This window comes from Microtus oregoni, unplaced genomic scaffold, assembly GCF_018167655.1.
Source record: "Microtus oregoni isolate MIOR12 unplaced genomic scaffold, Mior012 000012F_ref0000307, whole genome shotgun sequence".
Classification (NCBI taxonomy): Eukaryota; Metazoa; Chordata; class Mammalia; order Rodentia; family Cricetidae; genus Microtus; species Microtus oregoni.
In genome coordinates, this window is record NW_024543071.1 from 16576025 (window position 1) to 16593462 (window position 17438).

At 48.3% G+C, this 17438-nt stretch overlaps 1 protein-coding gene across 1 annotated transcript; it reads left to right on the forward strand.

Annotated features, from left to right (window-relative positions):
• Positions 1–3128: 3128 nt before the first annotated feature.
• LOC121454221 (acyl-CoA desaturase 1) lies at positions 3129–16374 on the forward strand. Its single transcript, XM_041661470.1, has 6 exons — positions 3129–3535; positions 4041–4323; positions 7394–7524; positions 8823–9028; positions 10236–10468; positions 12655–16374. Exons 1-6 carry the CDS (start codon positions 3512–3514, stop codon positions 12852–12854), a joined length of 1077 nt encoding a protein of 358 aa, XP_041517404.1. The 5' UTR covers positions 3129–3511; the 3' UTR covers positions 12855–16374.
• The last annotated feature ends 1064 nt before the right edge of the window (positions 16375–17438 follow it).

Here is a 17438-nt window from a genome sequence, read left to right on the forward strand (position 1 = left end):
CCTTCCCATGAGCTCTTGCTATTGTCTGCTTTTTGCTGAAGTTGGCTAAGTGGGGCCTGATTTTTTTTTTCTTGATCTCTTTTCAATTTCTTGGAAGTTTGAAGCTGTCATGTTACCTACAAGAAAGTTCTAATGTCTATATCTTTCCAGCTTATTGTATACTTTCCTCATCTATACGAAAATATCTGCTGAATCATATATACATATATGAGATTATATAAATATGAAATATGTATATTGTTATTTGGTTTGGGAGGAGGGTTCTCTATATAGCCTTGGCTGTCATGGAACTTGCTCTGTAGAGCAGGCTAGCTTTGAACTCAGAGATCTGTGCTGGGTTTAAAGATGTAAACCACCACTACCAACCAACTAAACTTTGGTGTGGGACAATGGTCTGTATTCTGTCAATTATATATATTTTAAATAAACACCGATTGGTCAGTAGCCAGGCAGAAAGTATAGGTGGGACAACCAGACAGGAAGTAGAGGTGGGTCAAAGAGCACAGGAGAATTCTAGGAAGAGGTGTAGTCCCGGCCCAGCCACAGAAGAAGCAAGATGTGACTGCCTTGCTGAAAAAGGTACTGGGCCATGTGGCTAACACAGATAAGAATAATGGGCTAATATAAGTTGTAAGAGTTAATAAGAAGCCTGAGCTAATGGGCCAATCAGTTTATAACTAATGTAGACCTCTGTGTGATTTCTTTGGGACTTAATGATTGTGGGCAGAACAGAAACCCCAACAACAAAACTTTTTATTTTATTTACTTAGAGAAAGGACCTCACTATGTAGCTATGGCTGACCTAGAACTCAGAGATCGATCTGCTTCTACCTCCTGAATGCTGGGATTAAAGGAATGTGCCATGATTGTAAATTATACTGTAAAGAAGCAGGAGAGACCATGGCTCACTAGTTAACAGTCCCTTATTGCTCTGGCAGAGGACCAGAGCTCGGTTCCCAGCATCCAACTCACAACCACCTGTAACTCCACCTCCAGGGAATCTCACACCTCTGGGCACACGTGTAATTGACACAGACACACATATACTTACAAATAAACCTTTAAAATATATACTATAGCCAGGTGGCACCCTCCTTTAATCCCAGCACTTGGGAAGTAAAGACAGGTAGATCTCTGTGAGTTCAAGGCCAGCCTGGTCTATGGAGTGAAATCCGGGGCAGGCTCCAGAGCTACAAAGAAACCCTGTCTCAAAAAAAAAAAAAAATAAAGAAATAAACAAAAAAAAACCCTAAAATATATGCTATCTATTTATACATTCTAACTTGTCACTTTAATTCTTGATACCAACTCCTGTGTTTTTCCCACAGTGCTTTTCCTATCATGAAGTCTTGTGCTCAGTTGGAAGCTCCTGAGGTTTGCAGTGGGTGTCACAGTTATAGACATATTATCATTAGCACAAGGGATAAACCAGTCCTCACTCTGTCTTAGCTACCAGCATGAAATCAGTTCTCCCTCATCCAACCTGTTCTAGGCTCCCAGAGCTTTCTCTCCAGCACCACAGCCTGTTTTGCAGATATCCAATACCACTTGTTGTTTTGTTGGACCTGCCCTGGCCTTTTAAAACTGGCAATGAATGTCATGGTCATTCAGCTCAGGGAATATCCCCAGACCTAAGTGATAATACCAGAATGGGGGTGGGGGTTCCCAGGGGAACCTGACTGTTGTTGTCAAACAGGTCTATGTAAACCAGGCATGGTGGCACATGCCTTTAATCCCAGGACTCAGGAGGCAGAGGCAGGTGAATCTCTGAATTTGAGGCCAGACTAGACTACAAACATAGTTCCAAGACAGTGAAAGCTACCTGGAGAAGCCATATCTGGGGGGGAAACAAAAAACAAAACAAAACAAAACAAAAGCCCACTGTGTAGACTAGGCTGGCCTGGAACTCAGAGACCTGCCTGCCTCTACCTTTAAATGCTAGGGTTAAAGGCGTATACCCCCAGGACAGGTGGAATGCGACTTTTAAGATAAATGATTGAGGCAACCCCTCATTCTCTTCTCAATTCCAGGCTCCATCACAATCTTGCTAAGCATGGCCACCGGTAACTTCATCTCTCTGTCTCACTTCCTCTTTAAAAAGACGAAGCAGCAGGGTGTGGTGGTGGCACGCCCTTAATCCCAGCATTCAAAGGCAGACACAGGCAGACCCCTGTGAGTTGGAGGCCAACTTAGTCTACAGAGTGAGTTCCCGACTGAATCAAAAGAAATCAGTCTTCATCATCATCGTCACCAAAGAGTACCTACCCACTGCTCAGGGTCACAGTGTGGGCTCAACAAAACGATTCTTGTGCTTAGTTGTTAGGGATCACTGAACACCTGTTTGCTGTTCTTACAGCACATGCAGACCCTTTGGCTTGTTGCAGAGTGAATGCATCTGTGTGTAAATCCACTTCCCTGGAAATGTCCCAGATTCCAACCTGAGGATCAAGGACTCCCTCAAACATCCCGCTCTGGTTGTGGGGATAAGATTGGGCTCCGGCTCCTGGCAGGGGCGGTCCCCTGAGGAGTGCGACCAATGAGTGAGCGCAGTGCTGCTTCGCTGCTTGAGAGCTTCCTGCACCAAAGAACGCAGCTGTCTGAAGTTAGCAACCCGGTGCTAGCAAGCGGGATAAACCACTGTTTTCCCGGGTCAGAGCCCTGGGAGCTAGACTTCCAGAGGCGGATTGCACCCTCCCACCCCAGTCGAACCCAGGGTGGAGGCCAATTTCCTCTCCGCACGAGAGTGGAAGTGGGGATGGACATGAAGTTGGGTCGACTTGTGAGTGGCGATAGCCACCGTGACTTCCTCACTTCTCCCATTGCAGTTTCCCCAGTGAACCATTCGCTAAGCGCCAGGAGACAGTTGTAAGCATTACACAGCCCAGAGGACCAAGTTATCCCCCTGTTAAAGAAAAGTCACCCGATGGCCCACCGCAAAGAGGATAAGGAGAAAAAGAGGGGAGGAGAGAGCGAGGTGCTAGTGGCAGAGGGAACAGCAGATTGCGCCGAGCCAATGGAAAAGGCTGGACGTGGTGGCACCAAATTCTCTTTGGCCAATGACAAGACAGTCTTCGCAGGAGGCGCATTAGCATTTTCCCCGAGGCAGGGGGTTGGAGCAGCCCGGTGTAGGTGCCTTCAGCATCCTGGTGCCACGGAGATCTACTCCGGAATCTACTTGGCTTTCTTTCTCCTTCTTAGTCCCTCCCTCTCTCACCTCCACGCCTGGCTTCCTTGGCTTGCTAGCCCCGCGCTCTTTGCTCTTTGCTGGCAGCGGATATAAGGGGTCTGAGGAAATACTAAACACGGTCATCCCATCGCCTGCTCAACCCTTTAAATTCCCGACCCAGGGAGATCCGCGCACATTCAGGTTCGACTGAACACCCATCCCGCGGATCAGGAGCGGAGGTTTCTGAGCGCAGCTCGGCCAATCGCTCACACCAGCGGGCTCCGGAACCAAAGTCCACGCTCGGTCTCAGTGCTGGGCAAGGGAGGCCAGCAGCCGACAGCCACGATGCCGGCCCACATGCTCCAAGAGGTGAGCTTGCAGAAGCGGCCTCCGCCCCGCGCGTCCGCCACGCGGACCGGGCTTCTAGGAGACTGGGTCCGCGGAGGGGGAGAGTTGAGAATTCTCCGGGCTACTTGACTTTCTCCAATTCTAGTGTAACCAGTCGTTTGAGGGGTGTGTATTCTAATTCGGCCAGTTGGGTCTCAACTTTTTGTGTCTTAAGCTTTAAAGTAAAGAAAAGCCAGTAGCGCCGATACTTGTATGTTCACACGGGGTTCCCTTTGTGTATTACTAGGGGTGCGAATGTTTCACTCTTATTTCCCACTGGTCCTTCACTTTGAGGTTTTGCTCTCCTACCCGCAACAAATCTGTACAATTTCTTAAAACTTCTGTTCCATTTCGCCCTCATGCAACCTTGCCTCTGGGGCAGGGTCTGTGCCTTTACTGTACCTTTTGCCGCAGTAGCGTGAGGAAAGTGGTCATCCCCACTCCGTCCTCCACAGATCTGCTCCCCTGACGGTACTTTTCCTGGCAGATCTCTGGCTCCTACTCCACCAGCACCACCATCACAGCGCCTCCCTCTGGAAGCCTGCAGAATGAACGAGAGAAGCAGAAGACCGTACCTCAGTACCTGGAAGAAGATATCCGTCCTGAAATGAAGGAGGATATATTCGACCCCAGCTACCAGGATGAGGAGGGTCCCCCGCCCAAGCTGCAGTACGTCTGGAGAAACATCATCCTCATGGCCCTGCTGCACTTGGGGGCCCTGTATGGGATCACACTGATTCCCTCCTGCAAGGTCTACACCTGCATCTTCGGTGAGCAGTTCCCCTTGTCTTGGGCCAGTACCTTAGGTTTCTCTTTGCTCTTTAATGAGGTAACCCCTGGCCCAAGGCAGTGGCCTCTCTGTCTAGATTTCCTGGCCTTTTCTTTGGTTCCTGGGAGCAAAACCTTGTGGGACTAGAAGTCCCTTAACATGAATTCTGGGTCCCTGTGCAGGTGGCTCGGAGGGGTCTACCTGAGGCAGAGAAACAACTTTCTCTGAACAATCTTGTCTGTGTGAGTCACTTGCTTGGTGGCTTATCCCAGGCCCACATGACTCAGGAGAAACGCACCCTACCTGGGAGGCATGGGGATTAGGGCTAAACCTGGGGCCTTGTGGACTACTGGTTCGCTAGAGCAGGGAACAGAGCCTGGGGAGACTACTGGAGAGGTCCGTAAAGAAAGAAAAAAAAGGTGCTTATTGTGACCTCAACTGCTAACCAGGCCAAGCTGGTAGGCTTCTACAACACCCAGGCTTCCAGGTGTGTGGCTCAGCTGCTCCTGGTCATTCTCCGGGGAGCAGCACGTGCCAATCAACAGGATATTTAAAGAATGGAATGAGATTCCTGTTCGTCCATTCCCTCACCTAGCCTGCGCCATGGCCGAAACTAGAATCTTCATCAGCCCCAGCCCTAATTCAGCCCCTCAAGGATTCCCTGGATGTGGGCTGATAGTAAGGCTGTCTCTCGGATGCCTGTGTACTTTACTTACACGAGTTTTCATCTATGAAACCTGAGTCAGGAAGAGGGAGCAGGGCAGTGAGGCCGGAGTCCCTCTCTGGAAGACACAGGCAGGTTCTCTGGAGCATTATCAGGTGTAGATCCTTTGTGGCAGCTGGCTCAGTGGGTAAGGGTGTGAAGGGGATGACTAGCCAGGTATTGGCTCCCACTGCCCTGGGCCCCTTAGGTCCTCTGAGCTCTTAGATCTGGTCTTGGAAGCTTTGTCTTAGAAGTTCTCTAGATGCCCTAGATCTGAGAGGATCCACTTTCTCCAAACCGCAGTTTTTCCAAGTATCAAGTAGGGCAGCAATGCCTTGCCAGGATTGAGAAAGTCGTGTTCCTTGGGTTAGCTGTGCCACTTCCCAGCCTTTCTCTTGAGGCAGGTGTTTGCAGAGTCTTCTTATTCTCTTCAAACTCTACAAGAGGACACAGTTCTGAAGGGACCTCTGATAACACTCAGGGCCAAAGAGGCTGCTTCTCCCTCCCCCCATTTTTTTGGGGAGTGGGGAAACAGAGCCTTACTGTTGCCCTGACTGGCCTTGGGCCTTGAACTTACAGAGATCATCCTGCCTCTGCCTCACAAATGCTGAGATTAAAGGCATATACCCCCTCACCCAACTCCAGCCCACCCCAAGATGGGAGCCCTGGCTATCCTGGAACTTGCTCTGTAGACCAGGCTGCCTCTGCCTCCCAAGTGTGAAAGGCGTACACCACCATGATATGGCTCCGGTTGTCTTAAGACAACTCTTGAACTGCCCCCCCCCCCCATGCCACCGCCACCCTCCACTCCTGGTGGACACAATAGTCCCGTAGGGGATGGAGAGGGAATAAATCCAAGTGCCTTGAGCCATCTCCCTGGATGCACTGAAAGGTTTGAGTAGAATATGTTTCAGGGTGCCTGCTGGGTTCTTGTCCCAATTCCCTTGTTTAGATGTTATCATATGTGGTCTAGACTGTGCCTGGGCCATCTACAGCACTAGACTAACATGGATGCTTCCTTGGTGCAAAATTGAGGGCTTCTGTGTTGCTGCAAACCTTTTCTTTCCTCCTGTTGATTGCTAGTGGTTCTCCGGGGCTCTCTGGTACAGTGTGGTCAGACCAGATTGCCACATGACCGTGAGTAGTAAGCATCTGGTGCCACCATCCCAACTCTGAGAAACTGCGGCTAGAACCTTACTTAGGACAGACACTGACTATGGCTTGCAAGTGTTTTGTAAGAGGAAAATGGGGCTGTGCAGGAAGCTGCTTAGGAAATTGCTCTCTCTGCTACAGAAGGCCATGGGACTGTTTGTCCAGTGTGTAGTCTTTCCCCACTGCAGCTAAGGTCGATGGTCTCTGAGGATCATTGTTGCTGCTCCATAGGACAAAACCTACCAAGGACTCTGCCCCGGCATTCCAGCGCTGGCCAGAGGAGAGCTGGGGACATACAGTATCTACTTCCCCATCGGAGATCAAATTTAGTGCCTTCTGAGCCTGCAGGCCTAGAAGGTTTTGAAGCAGAAAAATGTTCTGACATCGGGCTCTTATTTTACTAACCTATTTTACTGACCCTGCTTATACCTAACCTCTCTTAGGATCTTATTTCCTCAATTATAAAGTATAGGACTTTTGTGGTGGTTTGGTTTTGTTTTCGAAACAGGGTTTCTCTGTGTAGCCCTTGGTGTTCTGGAACTCTGTTGACCAGGCTGGGTTCGAACTTAAAGATCTGATGTGTTGGGTTTAAAGGTATGCATCACCACAACCAGGTTATTAGTGACACGCACTCTATTCAAAGTGAATATGAGAATCTTGGTTACTGGCAAAGTTTAGGACACTACAAACATGACTTTTCAGGGCTTTTCTTTCCTTTCTTTCTTTTTTTTGAGACAGGGTTTCTCTGTGCAGCTTTGAAGCCTGTCCTGGAACTTGCTCTGCAAACCAGGCTGGCCTCGAACTCACCGAGATCCACCTGTCTCTGCTGGGATTAAAGGCGTGCGCTACCACTGCCTGACCAGAGAGCTGTCTTATGTGGCCTCCTTCCCATTCAAATGTGACTGTATCAGCTGCACCACTTGAATGTCCCCTACAACTTCGGGCTTCTCTAACTGGCCAGTGTTCAGAGTGGTGTGGCTGCTGTTTTCACAACACTCCTGTTTATGATCCTGGGCTCTGCTGGAAGTTCGCAGCTCTGCCCATTCAAGAGGTAAAAGCTACTAGGCCTCAGAGAGCAAGGGATTCTTGGGGTTCACTGGCAAACAGACCCTTAGCCAAAACCCAAAGACAGACACTAGCATCAGGGAAGCCTCCTTGACTACTTCCACTGTTGAAATTTGCTTGTTAGTGATTCCCCCACTGACTTGTCTTGCAGCGTTGCTGTGCTATTACATCAGTGGCTTGGGTATCACAGCCGGGGCTCATCGGCTGTGGAGTCACCGAACTTATAAGGCTCGGCTGCCCCTGAGGCTCTTCCTCATCCTGGCCAACTCCATGGCTTTCCAGGTAAGAAGTGGGTGCTGTTGCTGTGTCTCCGCCCCAAGGATGATCTGGGGGAGCAGTGGGGAGCAGCATCTAGAGAATTCTTAGGACCTCCCAGTGATTGCCCTTTTTGGTTTCTGGGCCTTTACAGGTTCAAGTGCTCTGGTTATTGGGAGGATAGGTGGGAGGCAAACAAAAAAGGCTGTCCAGGCTGGGTCCCTTTTGATTTCAGGGCCACTGTGGTATTACATAGTGTATTTATTGTAGGCTGCCTGCCTAAAGGGCCATGCTCCATAGTTCGTACACTGGCCATAATTTCCTACTCCTACTAGACAGTCAGCTGTGCTTTGCTGTGACTATCTTGAAATATGACCACAATGGGACTGACGGCAATGTGCCACAGGATTGGCTGTGCTGGGCACTACTAAGCACTTGCCATCCCTAAACCCATTAAGTCTTTATGGGGCATATCGGTGGATATTATTGTTATCACAATGATTTTTGTTTTTTGAGACAGGATCTCACAATGTAGCCATGGCTGGCCTGGAACTCACTATGTAGACCAGGCTGGCCTCTGCCTTCCCTGTACTGGGATTAAAGCTGTGTGCCATCACTCCTGGCCAAGTATTGTACTTTAGAGATGAGGAACTGAGTCTCATCATCTCTAAATGGAAGGTTGACGGAGCAACCTTGTTCTAGCTGAGGCTGCTGGGTTGGCTAGGTCAGGTACTGAAGTTGGTTTACAACAGATGAGGAGGGTTGGGGTAGAAACGGTGGGCACAGGATGACTTGTGGTGTGAGGGTTACAAGAGAGAAACAAGGAACCACATTAGTCCCATATAATGACACTATGTGAAGTGTTTCTCACACGTCCAAGACAAACTCTGAGGTCCTAGGGAAATGTGCCCGTCTCGTTAGTTTCATGCTGGCCTTATAACGAGGTTAGGTTGTGAAAGCATCAAGGAGGCATGCCCTGCATCTTTTCCCCAGAGTGACTCCCTGGGATCCAAGGCTACCTGCCTGATCTCTGCCCCCATGTTCCCACATTCCTTTCTTCCAGGGCTGCAGTGTTCTCTGTGAGTGCTGGGACCTTTCTCCCTCCCCACGCACATCCTCATTGTGCTCTGGGACCTTTCAAATTAAGCTTCAGGGACAAATGTACAAAAGAGGAGCCCTACCACCAAGGTCTCCTTTGGAGCTAGAGTCTTACGGGTTTTGTGAGTTGAACTGAGAATCATGGGCCTTTGAAGATAACTAAGCACTGGATTCCCCCCAGGAGGGCTTCTCTTCTCAATACTGGGGTCCTCTTTTCTGTCCCTCAGAATGACGTGTATGAATGGGCCCGAGATCACCGCGCCCACCACAAGTTCACAGAAACACATGCTGACCCTCACAATTCCCGGCGTGGCTTTTTCTTCTCTCACGTGGGCTGGCTGCTCGTGCGCAAACACCCGGCCGTCAAAGAGAAGGGCGGAAAACTGGACATGTCTGACCTAAAAGCTGATAAACTGGTCATGTTCCAGAGGAGGTGAGTGAGGTGGGGTTTGGGGATGGAGCTGGAAGAGCATGGGACCTGGGGACTCCACCTTTTTCCTCTTAGGACTTATAAAATAATAACTGGGTGATTTACTGGGTTGATAAGTTCAAAATCATTTACATCTCGAATTCAGTGTCCAGCAGGCTCACAGTCATAACTTATTGCTCTGTTTCTGCCTGAGCCATCTTAACAAAACCAAGAACCGTAGCATCAGTCCTCTTCGGGTACATGAGTGTTTGCCTTCAGGGAATTCTCAGCCTATTTGGGGTTGAAGGAAGGAATCATCACATAAGGCAGAAAAATACTATGTTTACCATGGGTAGGTACAAGGAGGAAATACAGCTCAGTGGATATGCAATGGAGGGACCCCTTGGCATCCATTGACAGTGGAACAGAATGCCGAAGCATTTCCTGAAATATAGCCCTTCTCTGTGAAGCATGGGACAGGAACAGATCAATATAATTCAGCCTGCTTGGGAGAACCATGTAAACAGTCTTTGGCAGCATGGGACACAGTCAGATGGGCTTTGGAGAAGCAACTTTCAAGACAGGTGAAAATAACCATGGATCCAGGGAGGTGATGGGCAGGGTCACAGGTTAGACAGCAAGGAGGTCTCGAGCTAGGGAAGTGGTGACCAGAATGGAAAGGAACCAGACAGAAGTGCTAGGTACAACTGCCCAGGGCCGTCGGTCCCCTTGGAGGTCAGTGGCCTGATTTATAGGCTGTGGAGAATGAGACAGAGACCTGGCCGGGAGAGAAGACCCAAGACCTACAGGGTGATCGCAGGAAGTGAATGTGTGACACGTGCCGTAAGCTGCCAAAAAACAGGCAAGAAAAAGGAGCCCAGAGGTTGATGAACAACAGCCTGGGCGGCAGAACTGACTGATAAGTCATGATTTGACTCTGATCAATTTGACCAGCATGAGCTTGTGCTCCCATGAAAAGGGTAATGGATTTATAGTCAGGAAAAGACGTGGGAGGAGACACACTCGACCCAGTAAGATGAACGTGGAATAGCGGCACATCCTCGGAAAACAGAAAGAACACTGCTCCAAGAGTTTATGCCACCTCCTCATGCTGATGACCTGTTCCGTCCTCGGGCATAAGATGACACAACCCTGCCTAATTAGAAGGGACAGTTTGTGTAGGTGTGGGAGTCCTCTCTCCATAGACTCAGTGTTTGATCTCTCCATATAGGTACTACGTGCCCAGCTTCCTATTGATGTGTTTTATCCTGCCCACACTGGTGCCCTGGTATTACTGGGGTGAAACTTTTGTAAACAGTTTGTACGTCAGCGCTTTTTTGCGCTATGCCATGGTGCTCAACGCCACCTGGCTGGTGAACAGTGCCGCCCACCTCTATGGCTATCGCCCCTACAACAAGAACATTGAACCCCGAGAGAACATCCTGGTTTCTTTGGGAGCCATTGGTAAGTCACTAATCCTCGGCATGACCATATATCTAGGGACCTGCTATTTGGGGTATTTGTCTAGGAGCCAGGAGAACCAGAATGACCTGTTTTATGAGTACTGTGTAGTTCGGTTTTTCCACTATAAAACTGGGGCTTGGGGAGGAGTATCTGGAAACTCTGGAGAGCTGGGCAAGCAGCAACTCTGAATGTAAAGTGGAAAGGGCAAGAAGTAATTCTGCTTTTGCTTATAGGTCGTAAAACAGTTTCTAAAAGCTTCCTATAATGAGCCTCTGGGTTTTCGTCCCCTGGCAGGTCTGTGGCTCTTCGTAGCCTAGGATTTACAAAAAGAGCACATAGTCACCAGGGTAGCGACTATTGTCCAGTGATTCCTATGTAATCTTACTGCGTCCGGTGTAAAAGAGTTGAGATTCAGGCCAATAATCTTCAGGTTGCCACGCTTGTACTTATCTTCCCGCTGTGGACCTTGCATTGTCATGTATCCATGGCAGCTGCATGGCAGACTCTTGGCTTCCCCCACCGTCTCCCCCACCATCCCTCCCTCCTTGTTCTTTTCCTCCCAGCCGTTCCATACTGAGGGAGCAGCAGTTTTGTGAGAAGTGCCTCGCGGGTGATCTGATGTGGCTGTTCCTGGATGCTTCCCTCCCTAATTCCAGTGCTGACTGCAGTCCTGGCACTGCCTTGCCCTGCTCTCCCAGTGACTGAAGCCTTAGCTAGTTTCCCCTGTGAGGACCCAGCGCCCTCTTCCCATCATCTGTTGACAGCCGGAGACCACTCTGCCTCACTCAGTGGTACCTGTAACATTATTCAAGCTTTCCCCCTGGTTCTTGCTGGAGTCTCTGTATCTCTGTCCACCTCTCAGGCATCTCCTACAATTTTGTATGCTGCTACTTTGACCACTTTTAAAATGAACCCTATGCTATCCAAATCTGATGCTTCCTTAGGAAAGAATAATCTGAACTGGGTCCCATGTGCCCTGTATTGCTCTACAGTGAGGCTTCCTTGTGACCATCAGTTCCAAATGGCTGCCAACGTCTCTTTTGTTGGGCTGATATTCACTGCTCCAAGTTCATTCTCATCTTACCCGTTGCTCTCCGCCCTGATGCTCCTATCACTCTCATCCTCATCTTGAATTACTCCCCTCAGGTCACATGCTGGTCATTCCCTGGAACATTGCTGCTATCTCTCCCTGCTCCTGTGGCTACTCCTTCTCTTTTTCTCTCCCTTGTCACTACTGGTTTCTGATTTCATCTTGAATGTCAAGGCGTGGACTCCTGGGAAGTACTCAGAACATCCTTGGGAAAGCGTATAAAAACTAGCAATCTTTAAAAAAAAAAAAAAAATCTTGAAATTGTATTGGGGGGGGCGGTGGCTTGCCTGCATGTATGGCTGTGCACCTTGTGCGTGCAGTGCCTGATGTGACCAGAAGAGGGCATTTGGATCTTCTGGGTTCTGTATTGTTGGAATCCATTCAGAAAGAGGAGTCCTGCCAAGAGATGGCAAACACATCACCCTCTGCAGAAGCCCTCCAGAGTCCAGATTTTTTTTTCCTTTTATCAAAGTGTTTGTTTTCTCAGCATATCCCTGATTCAAGAGTCAGCAGCCTACTGTGAGCCAGTGTCTGAGGGGAAGAGTGGGAGGAGGGAGGTCTCTTGTCACTGACTGGGCTTTTTTTTCCCCTCTTGGCAGCAGCTGCCCCTCCTGTTAGAATACACCCTATCCTTACAGAGATCAGCAGTGTGTAGGGAAGGTGTGCTATCTACTTAGCTTTGGGAGAATGTGACTGAGAGTCCCCTTTGCCTCCTCTTTTTCCTTCCCGAACACATGTACTTATGTACAGACCCTATGAGTTCTTGGGCCTGTACCTCTTAATGTTCTGATACTTTCCATCATAAAATCTGTTCCCTTAGACCCAGCTTCTCTCTTAACTTCTTATCTTATGATAAAAACTTGATTTGACAAAGGCTCCCAGACAGGTATGTGTGAGCAGAGACTCTCAGCCGCTTTCCTGAGATTCCTCTGAGGGCATCTGTTCACTTTAGAATACAAGACTGTGGGTTCATCTGTTCACGCAACAGTGAGCTTCTTCAAGGTTTGAGGTACCTGATTACCTTGTTAGAGGTGTGCTCAGAGCAGGAGGCAGCAGTCACCGAGCCCCCTAACTGCTCCCCGTGCTTCTCTTCCAGGCGAGGGCTTCCACAACTACCACCACACCTTCCCCTACGACTACTCTACCAGTGAGTACCGCTGGCACGTCAACTTCACGACCTTCTTCATCGACTGCATGGCTGCCCTGGGCCTGGCTTACGACCGGAAGAAAGTATCTAAGGCTGCTGTCTTGGCCAGGATTAAAAGAACTGGTGATGGGAGCCATAAGAGTAGCTGAGTTTGGGGCTCCTGAGTTCCTGTTCCCAAATTTATCTGGGCAGAGATTTAATATTCTGTTGATTAACTCCAGGATAATGCTACCAGACTGCTAATGATGCATTTAACTTAATCCAGTACAGTATTCTTTTAAAATGAAAAAGCTTTGATCACGTTTTGACGTAAAACGCATTTTAATTAGCTAGGATTAACCATGCCTCAACATACATACTTCTAAACACAGACATGATAAACGCATATACAATTTTACGCATCAATCTTAAGTAATAACAATATTTTTGAACATTCTATACACAGAGTATTAAAAGCCAGCAAACATGCTGTTCTGATGCCGAGGTCGTGAGCACAGGGTTCTGTCCCTGTTTGCATTGCATCTTGCTTGGTTTCTTTTCTCTCTGTCTACCTCCCAGGCACTCAGCTGGCCAGCCACCGGTCTGTATCCACCTTCCAAAGCCTAGGCGATTTTTCTGGTGTCTGAAATACTGCTTCTTCTTCCTAGATACTTCTCTCCTTGTTCTGGGCTTTGAGATTGCTGCTTCAAACTAGAAATACAACAAAACCTTCCTGGAACTTCCCTGTCTGCTAAGGAGCTTCATTACAGGCTTTGCTAGATGGAATGGGAAATTTTTCTTGATTTGATATATAGAAAGTAGATTATCTGGAGCCAAGAGTTAGCATATCTAGTATGGCTCATAAGTAAGGCTGGGAGAAAGGTAGGAAAGGGTAACCATACCCAGTGGCCTAGTTAGCAAAGATGCCAGGCCCCTCTCTATAGCATGGCCTCCTTTTAGTCCATGCTCTGAACCACAGAGCTTGGTGTGGCTGAAATAATTAAATCAGTTTAAGAGAGTGGGGGGGGGGTGCATGGTCTGTGTGTGAGGGGGATGCAGCTAGCTTTTAGCAACATGAAGATTTCTTCACAGAAAAAGTCTTCATGTGAAGTGTGTCTATCTAGAACGGGTAACCAGATGATAAGTGTTCTGAGGATATGGTATAAAACTATGGATATAAACAAAATCTTCATTTGGAGCATGAAAATATTTCACTTGGAAAAATTGAAGGACAAGAGGTATTGTCTGGGTTGCCAGTTTCTTTCGTGGCTGAACAGGAACTGGAGAGGTTGAGGTACAGCATCTGTAGGTAGCTGCTGAGAGGGAGATTCCTAAGTGAGCCCTTGGGAACACACTGCCAGGGATCTGAAGTTGGTGCCGTCCATCACTCTGATTTCTTCCTTGAATTGAGTAGCGATGGGCTTCTCGTGGGGTTGAACCTTCCTTGCATTCTTTGCTTTGTGGCCATCCAGCCTATAGTGAGCTGCCTGGGAGGCTATTACCTTGCCCTGATTTCTGCTGCCAGTTCTCTGTTCTTTGACACTTTCCTCTTTCCCGGGACAGGCAACAAGTTGCCTGAGTGTCTTCTGAGCACACGGGGCTTGCTGTCCTGGCACCTTCCTCTCCCACAGATGCAATGCTCATGGGCACAGAACAGGTGGGTGCCGCTTCTCTGTGGCCTCCACATCCTCTCTACCTCTATCCCTATGTGCCTCTGCCACAGTGATTTCGGAAAAGCTTGGTAGGCTCTCGAACACCATGATTCGGAGATTTGCTGGTTTGTGAGTTAACAGCTCGCCCAAGTGCTTGTTGTCTCAGTGGAGCAACTGCTGAATGAGATGGTCGATGGTTGGTTTCTGTGTGAGTTGGGGTACACAGTGTGTTTTCTCCTCCTTGCATGCTCTGCAAGGTGGCTCTGGTTGGTGAATGTAGGCAGGTGGTGGTACAGTGAGAGGATGAGGTGTTCCCCAGTTTATCCCTGAAAAGACGCCAGAAGCATAGGCAATCGCCCAGGGCCTCACTTCAGAAAGAGGTCCTGCTTCCTGAAGCCAGGGTGTATTGCAAAGCTCCCACTGAAGTGTGGTAACTAGGGTGCTATGAACTAACAAACATCCCTATCACACAGCTCAGGGCAGACAATGGTAAAGAAAAGTCTAGAAGAAAGCATTACATCAGCATTTTGGAACCAACAACCTCTTGTGCCCCGTAGCCCAATCCAGAAGCCTGACTTTGGTGTTAGGGCTGGCTGTGGATGGTACCAAACGCTCTGTTCACTGGGATCAGATCAGAGCCTTTCTTCCCATGTTGATCGAACACAGGCATTGAACTGTTTGTTGAAGGTGAAAATCTTGTAGATCAGTGTAGATCTGCTGACCTATATCCCTCTGACCTAACCCTCTGGAAAGGCCTTTGGGTGGTTTTTCTTTCCCGGGTCATCAGATCCTTGATTTATAAGAAACAACAACAACCTTCCTCTTCCACTCTTATTCCACAGATCTGATTCAGGCCATATCCCAGTACAGGGCTGAGGCCCCAGTGTCTGTGGGGCTTTAGGTAGGATGTGATGGAAGGTTTAGGGAAGGGACACTTTTTCAGATGCTCTCAAAGGTGGATTTCTGGCAGTTCCCACAAAATATACTACCAGCTTTGGGTGCCTTACCTCCTTCCTACTCTTTAGTGCATGTGAGCCCAGCCTCGCTCCCTCCCTTAGCCCTGAGACCCTAAAGATGGAGCGGGTATAAACAAGAGGCTGGCTGGCAGATTGTGGCTGCAGTGATTGGCAGAAATATTTCACAGGCTTCATTTGGAAAATTTTTCCGGGAGCTGTTTCTAGTGGATGCTCAAATCTGGTATGAAGTGGACGTAACTTGGCTGTATTTGACTGTACTGGCGACCTCGTTACTGTTATCAAACAAGTGATAATGGCAGTGGTACTCAGGGGAGTTTTCTCCTTGGGTTGCTAGGCTCTGGGTGTGTTCTCTGAAAGTGTAGCTCAACTGAGTTGGCGTAAAAGGTTTGCAAAGTGAAGTCTGCTGGTGGCTTAATCCAAGGCCTCTCTTAGTCTACTTTATAACAAATCTTCCCCAAGATAAGGCCTGACTTGCCACTTTATAACAAATCTACCCCAGAGATAAGGTCTTTAATGTCTTCCAAACCTCCCTTGCTAATAAGCACCTGGTGGCGTCACTTCCCACTCATGGTGACGTGAGTGCCCAGCACATCCACGCTGGAGGACACACTGACACTAGCCCTCTGAGCAAGTTCTTGAGCTACTAATACTCACCTACCTCAAGGGGCAGTTTTGAGGTGACTAGAGCTTTTTATTATTATTATTAAGTATTTGATGGTCCTCAGTGGAGATTCTCATACAGGAGTAGTGTACACCATGAGCTTCACACATCCATATGTTCTAGACACCATCTGTCATTCACACCGCTCTTCCCCGAGATTGACAGCACTCGCCGGGGAAGTGGGATATGAGCAGTCCCAGAGAAGGATTGCCTGCTCACTGCCATGAAAACAGTGCAGGAAACCTTTTCCATGCCTGAAGAAGATTTTTCCCCTTTTTACCAGTGATAGTTATTTGTGACCCAAGCATAATTTTGAATGATTTTCATTAATATAAACTCTTGAGTCTAATTGTACTAATTGAGATTGTAGTTGTTCCTAATAAAGTGGATCTGGCTGTAATGTGTGGGAGCTTTTTGGCTGTGATAGTCATGATATCTATTTCTTGCACACCATGCTAGAGATGAAACCCAGGGATCTCTGCATGTTGGTCAAGCATTCTACAAATGAGGCACATTCAGTCTGTTTTGAACTTGTGTATTTGACACAAAGTCTCACTACATAGTCTTTGCTGGCCTTGAAAGTCCCAGAAACCTGCCTCCCTTTGCTAGAATTCTAGAAAGGATTGAAATCAAGATAAAAATTTAGAGATTACAAGAATTGAGTCATACCCCAGTAACCGCCTGCCCTTCCTAAGGGTAACTAGAGGGTAAACTCTGGCAGCAGGAAACCAAGAGTCTACTGGCATTGAGTCAAACACAGCATCAGCTGACAACCAGCCCGGGGGCCATGCCAGGTCTCTGTGTGTCACACGGCCACATGAACAACACAGCTTCAAGGAAAAGCTGTTACCTCTCAGCCCTGAGAAGTGCTGCTCGTTTTTTCTTCCTGGAATGTCCTGCCTCCAGGGAACAGAAAGCTGAGAATGCTGACTGGCATCTGAGGGAAAGCAAACAGCCCAGAGAGGAACTCGCTCTGTAGACCAGGCTGGCCTCAAACTCGTGGAGATCCACCTGCCTCTGTCTCCTGAGTACTGGGATATATGTATATAAGTGTTCTGTCTGCATTCAGAGAATGCATGCCAGAAGAGGGCATAGATGGTTATAGTTGCTGGGAATTGAACTCAGGACCTCTGGAAGAGTAGTCAGTGTTCTTAACTGCTGAGCCCACTCCAATCCCCAGAATAGCGGTTTTCCACCTGTGGGGGACAAAAGACCCTTCCACGGGGGTTGCCTAAGACAATCAGAAAACACAGATATTTACATTGATTCATAACAGCAAAACTATAGTTATGAAGTAGCAACAAAATTTTATGACTGGAAGTCAGCACAGCATGAGGAACTGTATTAAAGGGTCTTGCATCACGAAAGCCGAGAACTACTGCTCAGGATTGGCTCCCATGAACTGGCATTAAATCGATAATGTGCCCTCCCAATGTTTGTTTCTCACTCCCTCCTATTCTGCCC